This window comes from Heterodontus francisci, chromosome 19 (assembly GCF_036365525.1).
Source record: "Heterodontus francisci isolate sHetFra1 chromosome 19, sHetFra1.hap1, whole genome shotgun sequence".
In the NCBI taxonomy this organism is placed as follows: domain Eukaryota; kingdom Metazoa; phylum Chordata; class Chondrichthyes; order Heterodontiformes; family Heterodontidae; genus Heterodontus; species Heterodontus francisci.
This window is the reverse complement of record NC_090389.1, coordinates 4386657-4404294: the sequence shown is the minus strand read 5'-3', so window position 1 is coordinate 4404294 and position 17638 is coordinate 4386657. Positions and strand designations below refer to the sequence as shown.

Genomic DNA, 17638 nt, shown 5'->3' with positions numbered 1-17638 from the left:
TCTTTGTGGGATAACCATGAAAATTTTCTATAAATATAGGAAATACTTCACAATTGCTAGTTTATAATGGCAGACTCGTCATTCCCAGTTCACTGAGATCAGATATCTTAGAACATATACATCAAGGCCATATGAGAATATATAGAGCAAGAGCACAATCATTCGTGGCGTGGCCAGGAATATCCAAAGGCATCAGCACTCTGACCCAGAACTGTCAGATCTGTGTAACACAAAGACCAGAATTGTGTCAACCTCTGTCAACTACTTAATTTCCAGTCAGACCTTGGCAACGTCTAGGTATGGATTTATTCATGTTCAACTGAAAGTCCTACATAATCATCATTCATTACTTTACAAGGTGGATAGAAGTGAAAAGGTTATATTCAACTATAACTGAAGCAGTTATTGCGACACATAGTATCCCTGATGAAGTGCTGTCAGACAACGGACCACAGTTTGCGAATGAATCTTTCACACAGTTTGCGACAAGAATGGGATTTCAACATCTCACAAGTCGAATGGTGTAGCAGAAAGAGGTGCAAGAACCATAAAGTCCTTATTGAAAAGAATGAAGACTTTCCAACCTCACTTCTAATTTATTGATCGACACTGTTGATGTGTGGACCATCACCTGCAGAGTTATCGATGGGCAGGAAGATAAGAACACAGTTTCCTGCGTTGCCTAAGAAATTGCTTCCAGGATTGACTGTCCAGGACTATGAGACAGTAAGAGATCAGGAAAACTCTTATAGAAGGCAACAAACTCAAAATTACAACAAAAGACTTTGTGCCCGAGACTTACTGAAACTGAGTGAAGGTGAAAGAGTATGGATGTGTGACCTAGAAAGGTAATGTACTGTAATCCACAGAGATGAAAACTAGCAGAGGTCATATGTGGTAAACTCAACGGCAGGAAACATGTGTCGAAATAGGAGAAACATTATCACTATTTCCCAGAAGCAACAGTCAATCATTCATTTGGAAGACCCAGATGGAAATGAACAAACCCAAAGCAAACAGAATATCACAATCCTTAGTGAAGATCAACCAAGTCAGTGATCCAGCCTTACAAGGAAGAACACTAAACATCCCAGTCAGTCTACATCCAGACGGAGAGAGTGGTGAAACTTCCTAACAGGCTAAATCTGTGAAGTCAGAAACATGGGGGGAGAAAGGGTCATAAAGAAAATGCTGGATAAAGACTTGGGGGGAGATGTAGTATAAGAAACTGTAAGGGTTAATGTTGGAAATGGGTGATGATGTAACAGTCACATGCTTGGGGAAGAAGAGATAGCAGCACGAAGGATGCGAGCTAAAGGAGGCTTAAGGAGAGTGTAAATAGTAATGTGTATAGATAATAAAGAGTCTAGTTGACCTACTATAGACTCCTAGACTTTATCTACAACATCCTAGCTACACTACAACAACAACACGCAACAGTAATCTGTCAGGAGATGATTGATTTAGTGAATATAACACCCAGACCAGGATTTTCCACTCAGCACCTCCTCATAGAGGATTTCCAGTTGTTCAATAAGAGGATTGTTTTTATATTAACTGCATCAGGAACAACAGCAACAAGTATATTTATATAGCGCCTTTAACAGTATAAAACATCCCAAGGCACTTCACAGGAGCATTGTAAAACTAAATATGACACCGAGCCAAATAAGGAGATATTAGGTAAGATGATCAAAAGCTTGCTCAAAGAGGTTTTAAGGAGTGTCTTAAAGGAGGAATGCGAGGTAGAGAGACGGAGAGGTGCAGGGAGGGTATTCCAGAGCTTGGGGCTTAGGCAACGGAAGTCATGGCCATCAATGGTGGAGCAATTAAAGTCAGGGATGCAGAAGAGACCGGAATTAGAGGAGTGCAGAACCTTGGAGGGTTGTGGGGCCGGAGGGGATTACAGAGATAGGGAGGGGTGAGGCCATGGAGGGATTTGAAAACAAGGATAAGAATTTTAACATCAAGACATTGCTTCACTGGGATCCAATGTAGGTCAGTGAGCACAGGGGTGACAGGGGAAAAGGACTTGGTGCAAGTTAGGACATGGGCAGCAGAGTTTTGGATATCTCAAGTTTACAGAGGGTAGAATGGGGGAGACCAGCCAGGAGCGCATTGGAATAGTCAAGTCTCAACGTAATGAAGGCACGAGTGAGGGTTCAGCTGGAGATGAGCTGAGACAGGGCGAAGTCGGGCAATGTAACAGAGGTGGAAATAGGTGGCCTTATTGACAGCATGAATATGAAGTCGGAAGCTCATCGCGGGAGAGAAGTGTAACCAGTGTGTATATTAAGAAAGTTTCATTCAGTATCACTGATTGAAAGTTATTTTGTAATATTTTTATTTGAAGAACTAAATCATTTATTGCAGGAAGTAAAACTGCCTCCTTATGTTTATCCTGGAGTATTTTTGAACCAATACAGAGTATGTTGATTTGCAGGCTGTGCCCATGTTTATTCAGTTCTTATTTAACAACCATACCTCTGCACATCTTAACTCTGATAGCTGGCTTCCAGTGGGAAGTTTTGGAGAATGTTTAAAGCAGTTTGCTAGTAACTGCATGTTTGGCTAATGACCCTAATTGTCTAGCAAAGGGAACTCTAAGTACTTGTGTTCTGTGTCATCAGGATATTAATAAGCGTCTATCTCTTCCTGCTGACATCCGCCTGCCAGAGGGATACCTCGATAAATTTGCCACAAACAGCCCACCTTTTGGCAAGCCCATGAGTCGCCGACTGCGCAGAGCATCCCTGGTGAGTGTGAAGAACGGTCAGGGGTCAGAGGTTAAGGAGGTAAATGTGATCTAAGGGGAGCCAAGGTGAGGGAGACAACCTGGATTAAAAAATAAAGAGTGCCTTCACGAAGCCATTCATTTTCTGCTTTCCTTTTGCAGGGCAATGGGGAATGAGCAGGGCAGTGGGAATAATTGGATCACTACCAAAGAGGCAGCACAGGCAGGATGGGCCACCTTGTGTTCTGTATCACTCCAGAACTCCTGGGGAACCGCAGTCTGGAGTGAGAAACACTGGTCACAGTGTGTCAGTAAGTCACACAGAGTGGAGAGCTGTATATTTCAAAGCACTAATAATCCTGTGGATGTTTGGAACAAGAGCCACTTTGGTGCAATGACTAACTGCCACCCCCCTGGGTTGAGCACTGTGGCTCCAGGAATAAATAACTCAGCTCATTTCTCCAGGCTGCACATTGCTCCGGGAGTATCACATGTAATTACTCCAGGGTGTACAAGTATTGTACATACAAACATACGAATTAGGAGCAGGTGTAGGCCACTCGGCCCTTCGAGCCTGCTCCGCCATTCAATAAGTTCATGGCTGAACTGATTTCTCCACATTTCCACCTACTCCTGATAACCTTCCACCCCCCTTGCTTATCAAGAATCGATCTACCTCTGCCTTAAAAATATTCAAAGACTCTGCTTCCACCGCATTTTGAGGGAGAGAATTCCAAAGACTCACGACTCTCTGACAAAAAATTCCTCCTCATCTCTGTCTTAAATGGGCGAACTCCTATTTTTAAACAGTGACCCCTAGTTCTAGATTCTCCCACAAGGGGAAACATCCTTTCCACATTCACCCTGTCAAGACCCCTCAGGATCTTATATGTTTCAATCAAGTTGCCTCTTACTCTTCTAAATTCCAGCGGATACAAGCCTAGCCTGTTCAATCTTTCCCTCGTAAGACAGCCCGCCCATTCCAGGTATTAGTCTTGTAAACCTTCTCTGTACTGCCTCCAATGCATTTACATCCTTCCTTAAATAAGGAGACCAGTACTGTACACATTATTCCAGATGTGGTCTCACCAATGCCCTGTATAGCTGAAGCATAACCTCCCTACTTTTGTATTCAATTCCCCTCGCAATAAACAATAACATTCTATTAGCTTTCCTAATTACGTGCTGTACCTGCATACTAAACTTTTGCAATTCATGCACTCGGACACCCAGATCCCTCTGCATCTCAGAGCTCTGCAATCTCTCACCATTTAGATAATATGCTTCTTTTTTATTCGTCCTGCCAAAGTGGACAATTTCACACTTTCCCATCTTATACTCCATTTGCCAGGTCTTTGCCCACTCACTTAACTTATCTGTATCTCTTTGTAGCCCCCTTATGTCGTCTTCACAAGTTACTTTCCTACCTATCTTTGTGTCATCAGCAAATTTAACAACCATACCTTCAATCCCTTCATCTAAATCATTTATATAAATTGTAAAAAGTGGAGGTGCCAGCACAGATCCTTGTGGCACACCACTCGTCAACATCTTGCCAACCAGAAAGTGACCCATTTATGCCTACTTTCTGTTTCCTGTTAGTTAGCCAATCTTCTATCCATACCAATATGTTACCCCCTACACCATGAGCTTTTATTTTCCGCAATAACCTTTGATGTAGCACCTTAACAAATGCCTTCTGGAAATCTAAGTACAATACATCCACCAGTTCCCATTTATCCGCAGCATATGTAACTCCCTCAAAGAACTCCAATAAATTGGTTAAACATGATTACCCTTTCACAAAACCATGTTGACTCTGCCTGATTACCTTGAATTTTTCCAAATGCCCTGCCATAACGTCTTTAATAATAGCTTCTAACATTTTCCCTAAGACAGATGTTAAGCTAACTGGCCTGTAGTTTCCTGCTTTCTGTCTCCCTTCCTTTTTGAATAAAGGAGTTACATTCGCTATTTTCCAATCTAAAGGAACCTTCCCCGAATCTAGGGAATTTTGGAAAATTAAAACTAACGCATCAACAATCTCACTAGCCACTTCTTTTAACACTCTAGAATGAAGTCCATCAGGACCTGGGGACTTGTCAGCCCGCCGCTCCAACAATTTGTTCAGTACCACTTCCCTGGTGATTGTAATTTTCTTGAGTTCCTCCCTCCCTTCCATTTCCTGATTTTCAGCTACTACTGGGATGTTACTTCTATCCTCAATAGGGAAGACTGATGCAAAATATCGGTTCAATTCATCTGCCATCTCCTTATATTCCATTATTAATTTCCCAGACTTACATTCTATAGGACCAACACTCACTTTGTTAACTCTCCTTTTTAAAATATCTATAGAAACTCTTACTCTCTTTATATTTCTAAGTAGCTTTCTTTCGTACTCTAATTTTACCTTCCTTATCAATCTTTTAGTCATTCTTTGCTGTTTTTTATATTCTGTCCAATCTTCTGACCTGCCTCCCATTTTTGCGCAATTATTTGCTTTTTCTTTCAGTTTGATAATATCTTGAACTGTTTTAGTTAACCACGGATGGCAGGTCCCACCCTTGGAATTGGAATTTTCTTTCTTGTTGAAATGTATCTATTCTGTGTATTCTGAAATATCCCCTTAAATGTCTGCCACTGCATCTCTATTGACCTATCCCTTAACCTGATTTGCCAGTTCACTTTAGCTAGCTCTGCTATCATGCTCTTGTAATTGCCCTTATTTAAGTTTAAAATACTAGTCTTGGACCCACTCTTCTCTCCCTCAAACTGAATGTAAAATTCAATCATATTATGATCGCTGCTACCCAGGGGCGCCTTAACTATGAGGTCATTAATTAATCCTATCTCATTGCACAATACCAGATCTGGTATAGCCTGCTGTCTGGGTCGTTCCAGAACGTATTGTTCCAAGAAATTATCCCGAAAACATTCTGTGTACTTCTCATCTAGGCTACCTCTGCCCATCTGATTTTTCCAGTCCATATGTAGGTTAAAATTCCCCATAATTATCACTGTACCTTTCTGACAAGCTGCCATTATTTCTTCCTTTATATCCCGTCCTGCAGTGTGGTTAATGTTAGGTGGCCTGCACACCACTCCCACAAGTGTCTTCTTACCTTTATGATTTCTCATCTCTACCCATCTCTACATCCTGGTTTCCTGAACTTAGGTCATCCCTCTCTATTGCGCTAATACCATCATTAATTAACAGAGCTATCCCTCCACCTTTTCCTAGCTTCCTGTCCTTCCTAAATGCCATGTACCCTTCAATATTCAGGTTCCAATCTGTGTCGTCCTGCAGCCATGTCTCTGTAATGGCTATCAGATTGTACTTGTTTATTTTTATTTGCGCTCTCAGTACATCTGTTTTGTTTCGAATGCTACATGCATTCAGATACAGAGCCTTTAGTTTTGTCCTTTTATTATTTTTGTAACCTCTAGTCTTATCTGTTGATTTATTCTTAGATTCGTATGCTCCGTCCCTTCCTGTCATGGTCTGTTTATCATTTTCCATATTAATACCTTTCTATCTTGTCTTGTCTCCACTCCGTGATTTACCATATCTTCCCAAATTTGATCCCTTGACCCCACTACTCAGTTTAAAACTATCCCGACTTTCCTCGTTATGCAGCTCGCTAGAACACCAGCACCAGCACAGTTCAGGTGTAGACCGTCCCAAAGGTACAGCCACCATTTTCCCCAGTACTGGTGCCAGTGCCCCACGAACCGGAACCTACTTCCACCACACCAGTCTTTGAGTCATGCATTAATTTCACTAATCTTATTTGCCCGATGCCAATCTGCACGTGGTTCTGGTAATAATCCAGGGATTATTAGTTTGAGGTTCTTTTTCTTAATTTGGTGCCTAGTTCCTCATACTGAATATACATAACCTCTTTCTTGTTCTGCCTATGTCATTGGTACCTACATGGACCACGACCACTGGATCCTCCCCTTCCCACCGTAAATTCCGCTCCAGCCCTGAGCAGATGTCTTGAACCCTGGCACCGGGCAGGCAACACAGCCTTCTGGACTCTCGCTCTTTGTTGCAGAGAACAATGTCAATCCCCCTCACTATACTGACCCCTACTACCACTACATTCCTTTTTTCTCCCTCCACTGAATGGCTTCCTGTAGCACAGTGCCATGGTCAGGTTGCTCATCCACCCTGCAGCCCCCACTCTCATCTAAAAAAGATGAAAAAACCTCAAACCTGTTGGACAATCGCAAAGGCTAAGGCTCCAACACTGCTGCCCTCTGGGTCACCTTACCTGCCTCAGCTGCAGCCACACTCTCCTGTCCCTGACCACTGACCAAATCAGAAGACCCTATCCTAAGGGGTGTTACTGCCTCCTGGTACAAAGTGTCCAGGTAACCTCCCCCATCCCTGATGTATCGCAGTGTCTGCAGCTCGGACTCCAGTTCAATGACTCCGAACTGAAGCTCTTGGAGCCGCAAACACTTACGGTAGATGTGTTTGCTTTGGATCACACTGGCATCCAGGAGCTCCCACATGCTGCATCCATAACACCTCATCTGCCCTGTTTTCCTTAATGTGTTTCAATTAACTGCTTAATTATTTTATTCAATTATTTATTTTATTTTGCTTTTTTATATATTTTATTAGGCTTACCACTAGTTCCTTTATTATTTTAAATGTTAGGATTAGAATGGACCCTGATCACTTACCAAATACTCACCAGTTAGGTAGCTTCTTCCTAAACCAATCACCTACCTGCTTGCCTGTGATGTTTGATGCTATGTTGGATTGAAATTAAGTTAAATTAAAAGCTTAACTGTATAATCACGCCAGCGGCTCTCTGTTTCCCTGCTCTCACTGTTGATTGTGATGGCACTCTGACGTCACTTTATGATTTTCCCCTGCTCCTCTCCCACCGTACTCCTCCCTCTCTCTCTGCTCCCAACATGCTCCTCTCTCTCTCCGCTCCCACAATGCTCCTCTCTCTCTCCGCTCCCGCCATGCTCCTCTCTCTCTCCGCTCTCAACATGCTGCTCTCTCTCCGCTCCCAAACTGCTCCTCTCTCTCTCCGCTCCCGCCATGCTCCTCTCTCTCTCTCTGCTCCCGCCATGTTCCTCTCTCTCTCTCTCTGCTCCCACCATGCTACTCTCTCTCTCTCTCTGCTACCACTATGCTACTCTCTCTATGCTCCCACCATGCTCCTCTCCCTCTCTCTGCTCCCACCATGCTCCTCTCTCTCTGTCTGCTCCCAAAATGCTCCTCTCTCTCTCTCTGCTCCCACCATGCTCCTCTCTCTCTCTATGCTCCCACCATGCTCCTCTCTCTCTCTCTGCTCCCACCATGCTCCTCTCTCTCTCTCTGCTCCCGCCATGCTCCTCTCTCTCTCTCTCTGCCCCCACCATGCTCCTCTCTCTCTCTGCTCCCGCCATGCTCCTCTCTCTCTGCTCCCACCATGCTCTTCTCTCTCTCTCTCTCTGCTCCCACCATGCTCCTCTCTCTCTCTCTGCTCCCGCCATGCTCCTCTCTCTCTCTGTGCTCCCGCCATGTTCCTCTCTCTCTCTCTGCTCCCACCATGCTCCTCCCTCTCTCTGCTCCCACCATGCTCCTCTCTCTCTCTCTTCTCCCGCCATGTTCTTCTCTCTCTCTCTGCTCCCGCCATGCTCCTCTCTCTCACTCTCTGCTCCCACCATGCTCCTCTCTCTCGCTCTGCTCTCACCATGTTCCTATCTCTCTCTGCTCCCGCCATGCTCCTCTCTCTCTCTCTGCTCCCACCATGCTCCTCTCTCTCTCTCTCTGCTCCCACCATGCTCCTCTCTCTCTCTCTCTGCTCCCACCATGCTACTCTCTCTCTCTATGCTCCCACCATGCTCCTCTCTCTCTCTCTGCTCCCACCATGCTCCTCTCTCTCTCTCTCTGCTCCCACCATGCACCTCTCTCTCTCTCTGCACCCACCATGCTCCTCTCTCTCTCGGTCTGCTGCCACCATGCTCCTCTCTCTCTCTCTGCTGCCACCATGCTCCTCTCTCTCTCTCTGCTCCCACCATGCTCCTCCCTCTCTCTCTGCTCCCACTATGCTACTCTCTCTATGCTCCCACCATGCTCCTCTCTCTCTCTCTGCTCCCACCATGCTCCTCTCTCTCTGTCTGCTCCCGCCATGCTCCTCTCTCTCTCTCTCTGCTCCCAACATGCTCCTCTCTCTCTCTCTGCTCCCAACATGCTCCTCTCTCTCTCTCTGCTCGCGCCATGCACCTCTCTCTCGCTCTGCTCCCGCCATGCTCCTCTCTCTCTCTCGGCTCCCGCCATACTCCTCTCTCTCTCTCTGCTCCCACCATGCTCCTCTCTCTCTCTCTCTGCTCCCACCATGCTCCTCTCTCTCTCTCTGCACCCGCCATGCTCCTCTCTCTCTCTCTCTGCTCGCACCATGCTCCTCTCTCTCACTCTGCTCCCACCATGCTCCTCTCTCTCTCTCTCTCTGCTCCCGCCATGCTCCTCTCTCTCTCTCTCTGTTCCCACCATGCTACTCTCTCTCTCTCTCTGCTACCACTATGCTACTCTCTCTATGCTCCCACCATGCTCCTCTCTCTCTCTCTGCTCCCACCATGCTCCTCCCTCTCTGTCTGCTCCCGCCATGCTCCTCTCTCTCTCTCTCTGCTCCCACCCTGCTACTCTCTCTCTCTATGCTCCCACCATGCTCCTCTCTCTCTCTGCTCCCAAAATGCTCCTCTCTCTCTCTCTGCTCCCACCATGCTCCTCTCTCTCTCTATGCTCCCACCATGCTCCTCTCTCTCTCTCTGCTCCCACCATGCTCCTCTCTCTCTCTCTGTTCCCACCATGCTCCTCTCTCTCTGCACCCACCATGCTCCTCTCTCTCTCTCTCTGCTCCCTCCAAGCTCCTCTCTCTCTCTCTGCTCCCGCCATGCTCCTCTCTCTCTCTCTGCTCCCACCATGCTCCTCTATCTCTCTCTCTGCTCCCACCATGCTCCTCTCTCTCTCTCTGCTCCCACCATGCTCCTCTGTCTTTCTCTGCTCCCACCATGCTCCTCTCTCTCTCCCTGTTCCCACCATGATCCTCTCTCTCTGCTCCCACCATGCTCCTCTCTCTCTGCTCCCGCCATGTTCCTCTCTCTCTCTCTGCTCCCACCATGCTCCTCTCTCTCTCTGCTCCCACCATGCTCCTCTCTCTCTCTCTGCTCCCGCCATGTTCCTCTCTCTCTCTCTGCTCCCGCCATGCTCCTCTCTCTCTCTCTCTGCCCCCACCATGCTCCTCTCTCTCTCTGCTCCCGCCATGCTCCTCTCTCTCTGCTCCCACCATGCTCTTCTCTCTCTCTCTCTGCTCCCACCATGCTCCTCTCTCTCTCTCTGCTCCCGCCATGCTCCTCTCTCTCTCTGTGCTCCCGCCATGCTCCTCTCTCTCTCTGTCTGCTCCCGCCATGTTCCTCTCTCTCTCTCTGCTCCCACCATGCTCCTCCCTCTCTCTGCTCCCACCATGCTCCTCTCTCTCTCTCTTCTCCCGCCATGTTCTTCTCTCTCTCTCTGCTCCCGCCATGCTCCTCTCTCTCTCTGCTCCCACCATGCTCCTCTCTCTCGCTCTGCTCTCACCATGTTCCTCTCTCTCTCTCTCTGCTCCCGCCATGCTCCTCTCTCTCTCTGCTCCCACCATGCTCCTCTCTCTCTCTCTCTGCTCCCACCATGCTCCTCTCTCTCTCTCTCTGCTCCCACCATGCTACTCTCTCTCTCTATGCTCCCACCATGCTCCTCTCTCTCTCTCTGCTCCCACCATGCTCCTCTCTCTCTCTCTGCTCCCACCATGCTCCTCTCTCTCTCTCTGCACCCACCATGCTCCTCTCTCTCTCGGTCTGCTGCCACCATGCTCCTCTCTCTCTCTCTGCTGCCACCATGCTCCTCTCTCTCTCTCTGCTCCCACCATGCTCCTTCCTCTCTCTCTGCTCCCACCATGCTCCTCTCTCTATCTGCTTCCACCATGCTCCTCTCTCTCTCTCTGTTCCCACCATGCTCCTCCCTCTCTCTCTGCTCCCACCATGCTCCTCTCTCTCTCTGCTCCCACCATGCTCCTCTCTCTCTCTCTGCTCCCACCATGCTCCTCACTCTCTCTCTGCTCCCACCATGCTCCTCTCTCTCTCTCTGCTCCCGCCATGCTCCTCTCTCTCTCTCTCTGCTCCCGCCATGCTCCTCTCTCTCGCTCTGCTCCCACCATGCTCCTCTCTCTCTCTCTCTCTGCTTGCACCATGCTCGTCTCTCTCTCTCTGCTCCCACCATGCTCCTCTCTCTCTCTCTGCTCCCGCAATGCTCCTCTCTCTCTCTCTCTGCTCCCGCCATGCTCCTCTCTCTCTCTCTCTCTGCTTGCACCATGCTCCTCTCTCTCGCTCTGCTCCCGCCATGCTCCTCTCTCTCTCTCTCTGCTTGCACCATGCTCCTCTCTCTCTCTCTGCTCCCGCCATGCTCCTCTCTCTCTCTCTGCTCCCGCCATGCTCCTCTCTCTCTCTCTCTCTGCTCCCACCATGCTCCTCCCTCTCTCTCTCTGCTCCCACCATGCTCCTCTCTCTCTCTCTGCTCCCACCATGCTCCTCTCTCTCTCTCTGCTCCCGCCATGCTCCTCTCTCTCTCTCTCTCTGCTTCCACCATGCTCCTCTCTCTCTCTCTGCTCCCACCATGGTCCTCTCTCTCTCTCTGCTCACGCCATGCTCCTCTCTCTCTCTCTCTGCTCCCACCATGCTCCTCTCTCTCGCTCTGCTCCCGCCATGCTCCTCTCTCTCTCTCTCTCTGCTCCCGCCATGCTCCTCTCTCTCTCGGTCTGCTGCCACCATGCTCCTCTCTCTCTCTCTGCTGCCACCATGCTCCTCTCTCTCTCTCTGCTCCCACCATGCTCCTCCCTCTCTCTCTGCTCCCACCATGCTCCTCTCTCTATCTGCTTCCACCATGCTCCTCTCTCTCTCTCTCTGTTCCCACCATGCTCCTCTCTCTCTCTCTGCTCCCGCCATGCTCCTCTCTCTCTCTGTGCTCCCGCCATGCTCCTCTCTCTCTCTGTCTGCTCCCGCCATGTTCCTCTCTCTCTCTCTGCTCCCACCATGCTCCTCTCTCTCTCTGCTCCCACCATGCTCCTCTCTCTCGCTCTGCTCTCACCATGTTCCTCTCTCTCTCTCTCTGCTCCCGCCATGCTCCTCTCTCTCTCTGCTCCCACCATGCTCCTCTCTCTCTCTCTCTGCTCCCACCATGCTCCTCTCTCTCTCTCTCTGCTCCCACCATGCTACTCTCTCTCTCTATGCTCCCACCATGCTCCTCTCTCTCTCTCTGCTCCCACCATGCTCCTCTCTCTCTCTCTGCTCCCACCATGCTCCTCTCTCTCTCTCTGCACCCACCATGCTCCTCTCTCTCTCGGTCTGCTGCCACCATGCTCCTCTCTCTCTCTCTGCTGCCACCATGCTCCTCTCTCTCTCTCTGCTCCCACCATGCTCCTTCCTCTCTCTCTGCTCCCACCATGCTCCTCTCTCTATCTGCTTCCACCATGCTCCTCTCTCTCTCTCTGTTCCCACCATGCTCCTCCCTCTCTCTCTGCTCCCACCATGCTCCTCTCTCTCTCTGCTCCCACCATGCTCCTCTCTCTCTCTCTGCTCCCACCATGCTCCTCACTCTCTCTCTGCTCCCACCATGCTCCTCTCTCTCTCTCTGCTCCCGCCATGCTCCTCTCTCTCTCTCTCTGCTCCCGCCATGCTCCTCTCTCTCGCTCTGCTCCCACCATGCTCCTCTCTCTCTCTCTCTCTGCTTGCACCATGCTCGTCTCTCTCTCTCTGCTCCCACCATGCTCCTCTCTCTCTCTCTGCTCCCGCAATGCTCCTCTCTCTCTCTCTCTGCTCCCGCCATGCTCCTCTCTCTCTCTCTCTCTGCTTGCACCATGCTCCTCTCTCTCGCTCTGCTCCCGCCATGCTCCTCTCTCTCTCTCTCTGCTTGCACCATGCTCCTCTCTCTCTCTCTGCTCCCGCCATGCTCCTCTCTCTCTCTCTTCTCCCGCCATGCTCCTCTCTCTCTCTCTCTCTGCTCCCACCATGCTCCTCCCTCTCTCTCTCTGCTCCCACCATGCTCCTCTCTCTCTCTCTGCTCCCGCCATGCTCCTCTCTCTCTCTCTGCTCCCGCCATGCTCCTCTCTCTCTCTCTCTCTGCTTGCACCATGCTCCTCTCTCTCTCTCTGCTCCCACCATGGTCCTCTCTCTCTCTCTGCTCATGCCATGCTCCTCTCTCTCTCTCTCTGCTCCCGCCATGCTCCTCTCTCTCGCTCTGCTCCCACCATGCTCCTCTCTCTCTCTCTCTCTCTGCTTGCACCATGCTCCTCTCTCTCTCTCTGCTCCCACCATGCTCCTCTCTCTCTCTGCTCCCGCCATGCTCCTCTCTCTCTCTCTCTGCTCCCGCCATGCTCCTCTCTCTCTCTCTCTCTGCTTGCACCATGCTCCTCTCTCTCTCTCTGCTCGCACCATGCTCCTCTCTCTCTCTCTCTGCTCCCACCTTGCTCCTCTCTCTCTCTCTCTCTGCTCCCACCATCCTCCTCTCTCTCTCTCTGCTCCCTCCATGCTCCTCTCTCTCTCTCTCTGCTCCTGCCGTACTCCTCTCTCTCTCTGCTCCCGCCATGCTCCTCTCTCTCTCTCTGCACCCAACATGCTCCTCTCTCTCTCTCTGCTCCCGCCATGCTCCTCTCTCTCTCTCTCTGCTCCCACCATGCTCCTCTCTCTCTCTGCTCCCACCATGCTCCTCTCTCTCTCTCTGCTCCCGCCATGCTCCTCTCTCTCTCTCTCTCTGCTCCCGCCATGCTCCTCTCTCTCTCTCTGCTTCCACCATGCTCCTCTCTCTCTGCTCCCACCATGCTCCTCTCTCTCTCTCTCTGCTCCTGCCGTGTCCGCTCTCTCCCTTCGCTCCCGCCATGCTCCTCTGTCTCTCTCCCTCTCTCCTTTCCTGCTGTGCACCTCCCTCTCTCCCTCTGCTCCCACCTTGCTCCTCTCTCTCTCTCTGCTCCCGCCATGCTCCTCTCTCTCTCTCTCTGCTCCCACCATGCTCCTCCTTCTCTCTCTCTGCTCCCACCATGCTCCTCTCTCTCTCTCTGCTCCCGCCATGCTCCTCTCTCTCTCTCTGCTCCCAACATGCTCCTCTCTCTCTCTCTCTCTGCTTGCACCATGCTCCTCTCTCTCTCTCTGCTCCCACCATGCTCCTCGCTCTCTCTCTGCTCCCGCCATGCTCCTCTCTCTCTCTCTCTGCTCCCGCCATGCTCCTCCCTCTCGCTCTGCTCCCGCCATGCTCCTCCCTCTCTCTCTCTCTGCTTGCACCATGCTCCTCTCTCTCTCTCTGCTCCCGCCATGCTCCTCTCTCTCTCTCTGCTCCCACCATGCTCCTCTGTCTCTCTCTCTGCTCCCACCATGCTCCTCCCTCTCTCTCTCTGCTCCCACCATGCTCCTCTCTCTCTCTCTGCTCCCGCCATGCTCCTCTCTCTCTCTCTGCTCCCACCATGCTCCTCTCTCTCTCTCTGCTCCCACCATGCTCCTCTCTCTCTCCCTGTTCCCACCATGATCCTCTCTCTCTGCTCCCACCATGCTCCTCTCTCTCTGCTCCCGCCATGTTCCTCTCTCTCTCTCTGCTCCCACCATGCCCCTCTCTCTCTCTGCTCCCACCATGCTCCTCTCTCTCTCTCTGCTCCCGCCATGTTCCTCTCTCTCTCTCTGCTCCCGCCATGCTCCTCTCTCTCTCTCTCTGCCCCCACCATGCTCCTCCTTCTCTCTGCTCCCGCCATGCTCCTCTCTCTCTGCTCCCACCATGCTCTTCTCTCTCTCTCTCTGCTCCCACCATGCTCCTCTCTCTCTCTCTGCTCCCGCCATGCTCCTCTCTCTCTCTGTGCTCCCGCCATGCTCCTCTCTCTCTCTGTCTGCTCCCGCCATGTTCCTCTCTCTCTCTCTGCTCCCACCATGCTCCTCCCTCTCTCTGCTCCCACCATGCTCCTCTCTCTCTCTCTTCCCCCGCCATGTTCTTCTCTCTCTCTCTGCTCCCGCCATGCTCCTCTCTCTCTCTGCTCCCACCATGCTCCTCTCTCTCGCTCTGCTCTCACCATGTTCCTCTCTCTCTCTCTGCTCCCGCCATGCTCCTCTCTCTCTCTCTGCTCCCACCATGCTCCTCTCTCTCTCTCTCTGCTCCCACCATGCTCCTCTCTCTCTCTCTCTGCTCCCACCATGCTCCTCTCTCTCTCTCTCTGCTCCCACCATGCTACTCTCTCTCTCTATGCTCCCACCATGCTCCTCTCTCTCTCTCTGCTCCCACCATGCTCCTCTCTCTCTCTCTGCTCCCACCATGCTCCTCTCTCTCTCTCTGCACCCACCATGCTCCTCTCTCTCTTGGTCTGCTGCCACCATGCTCCTCTCTCTCTCTCTGCTGCCACCATGCTCCTCTCTCTCTCTCTGCTCCCACCATGCTCCTCCCTCTCTCTCTGCTCCCACCATGCTCCTCTCTCTATCTGCTTCCACCATGCTCCTCTCTCTCTCTCTCTGTTCCCACCATGCTCCTCTCTCTCTCTGCTCCCACCATGCTCCTCTCTCTCTCTCTGCTCCCACCATGCTCCTCACTCTCTCTCTGCTCCCACCATGCTCCTCACTCTCTCTCTGCTCCCACCATGCTCCTCTCTCTCTCTCTGCTCCCGCCATGCTCCTCTCTCTCTCTCTCTGCTCCCGCCATGCTCCTCTCTCTCGCTCTGCTCCCACCATGCTCCTCTCTCTCTCTCTCTCTGCTTGCACCATGCTCCTCTCTCTCGCTCTGCTCCCGCCATGCTCCTCTCTCTCTCTCTCTGCTTGCACCATGCTCCTCTCTCTCTCTCTGCTCCCGCCATGCTCCTCTCTCTCTCTCTGCTCCCGCCATGCTCCTCTCTCTCTCTCTCTCTGCTCCCACCATGCTCCTCCCTCTCTCTCTCTGCTCCCACCATGCTCCTCTCTCTCCCTCTGCTCCCGCCATGCTCCTCTCTCTCTCTCTCTCTGCTTGCACCATGCTCCTCTCTCTCTCTCTGCTCCCACCATGGTCCTCTCTCTCTCTCTGCTCACGCCATGCTCCTCTCTCTCTCTCTCTGCTCCCGCCATGCTCCTCTCTCTCGCTCTGCTCCCACCATGCTCCTCTCTCTCTCTCTCTCTGCTTGCACCATGCTCCTCTCTCTCTCTCTGCTCCCACCATGCTCCTCTCTCTCTCTGCTCCCGCCATGCTCCTCTCTCTCTCTCTCTGCTCCCGCCATGCTCCTCTCTCTCTCTCTCTCTGCTTGCATCATGCTCCTCTCTCTCTCTCTGCTCGCACCATGCTCCTCTCTCTCTCTCTCTGCTCCCACCTTGCTCCTCTCTCTCTCTCTCTGCTCCCACCATCCTCCTCTCTCTCTCTCTGCTCCCTCCATGCCCCTCTCTCTCTCTCTCTGCTCCTGCCGTACTCCTCTCTCTCTCTCTCTGCTCCCGCCATGCTCCTCTCTCTCTCTCAGCACCCAACATGCTCCTCTCTCTCTCTCTGCTCCCGCCATGCTCCTCTCTCTCTCTCTCTGCTCCCACCATACTCCTCTCTCTCTCTGCTTGCACCATGCTCCTCTCTCTCTCTCTGCTCCCGCCATGCTCCTCTCTCTCTCTCTCTCTGCTCCCGCCATGCTCCTCTCTCTCTCTCTGCTTCCACCATGCTCCTCTCTCTCTGCTCCCACCATGCTCCTCTCTCTCTCTCTGCTCCTGCCGTGTCCGCTCTCTCCCTTCACTCCCGCCATGCTCCTCTGTCTCTCTCCCTCTCTCCTTTCCTGCTGTGCACCTCCCTCTCTCCCTCTGCTCCCACCTTGCTCCTCTCTCTCTCTCTGCTCCCGCCATGCTCCTCTCTCTCTCTCTTTGCTCCCACCATGCTCCTCCCTCTCTCTCTCTGCTCCCACCATGCTCTTCTCTCTCTCTCTGCTCCCGCCATGCTCCTCTCTCTCTCTCTGCTCCCACCATGCTTCTCTCTCTCTCTCTCTCTGCTTGCACCATGCTCCTCTCTCTCTCTCTGCTCCCACCATGCTCCTCGCTCTCTCTCTGCTCCCGCCATGCTCCTCTCTCTCTCTCTCTGCTCCCGCCATGCTCCTCTCTCTCGCTCTGCTCCCGCCATGCTCCTCCCTCTCTCTCTCTCTGCTTGCACCATGCTCCTCTCTCTCTCTCTGCTCCCGCCATGCTCCTCTCTCTCTCTCTGCTCCCACCATGCTCCTCTGTCTCTCTCTCTGCTCCCACCATGCTCCTCCCTCTCTCTCTCTGCTCCCACCATGCTCCTCTCTCTCTCTCTGCTCCCACCATGCTCCTCTCTCTCTCTCTGCTCCCGCCATGCTCCTCTCTCTCTCTCTCTCTGCTTGCACCATGCTCCTCTCTCTCTCTCTGCTCCCACCATGCTCCTCTCTCTCTCTCTGCTCCCGCCATGCTCCTCTCTCTCTCTCTCTGCTCCCGCCATGCTCCTCTCTCTCGCGCTGCTCCCACCATGCTCCTCTCTCTCTCTCTGCTCCCACCATGCTCCTCTCTTTCTCTCTGCTCCCACCATGCTACTCTCTATCTCTATGCTCCCACCATGCTCCGCTCTCTCTCTCTGCTCCCACCATGCCCCTCTCTCTCTCTCTGCTCCCACCATGCTCCTCTCTCTCTCTGCTCCCACCATGCTCCTCTCTCTCTCTCTGCTCCCACCATGCTCCTCTCTCTCTCTCTGCTCCTGCCTTGCTCCTCTCTCTCTCTCTGCTCCCACCATGCTCCTCTCTCTCTCTCTGCTCCCACCATGCTCCTCTCTCTCTCTCTGCTCCCACCATGCTGCTCTCTCTCTCTCTGCTCCCACCATGCTCCTCTCTCTCTCTCTGCTCCCGCCATGTTCCTCTCTCTCTCTCTATTCCCACCATGCTCCTCTTTCTC

General features: G+C 51.7%; 1 protein-coding gene across 1 annotated transcript in view; it reads left to right on the top strand.

Moving 5' to 3' along the window:
* The window catches only part of LOC137380448 (cyclin-dependent kinase 16-like), a 1435048-nt gene that overhangs the window by 577922 nt on the left and 839488 nt on the right, over window positions 1-17638 (top strand). Inside the window, exon 4 of the mRNA XM_068052374.1 lies at window positions 2631-2756. Within this exon, the coding sequence (XP_067908475.1) occupies window positions 2631-2756 (126 nt within the window). The remainder of the gene's footprint in view (window positions 1-2630; window positions 2757-17638) is intronic.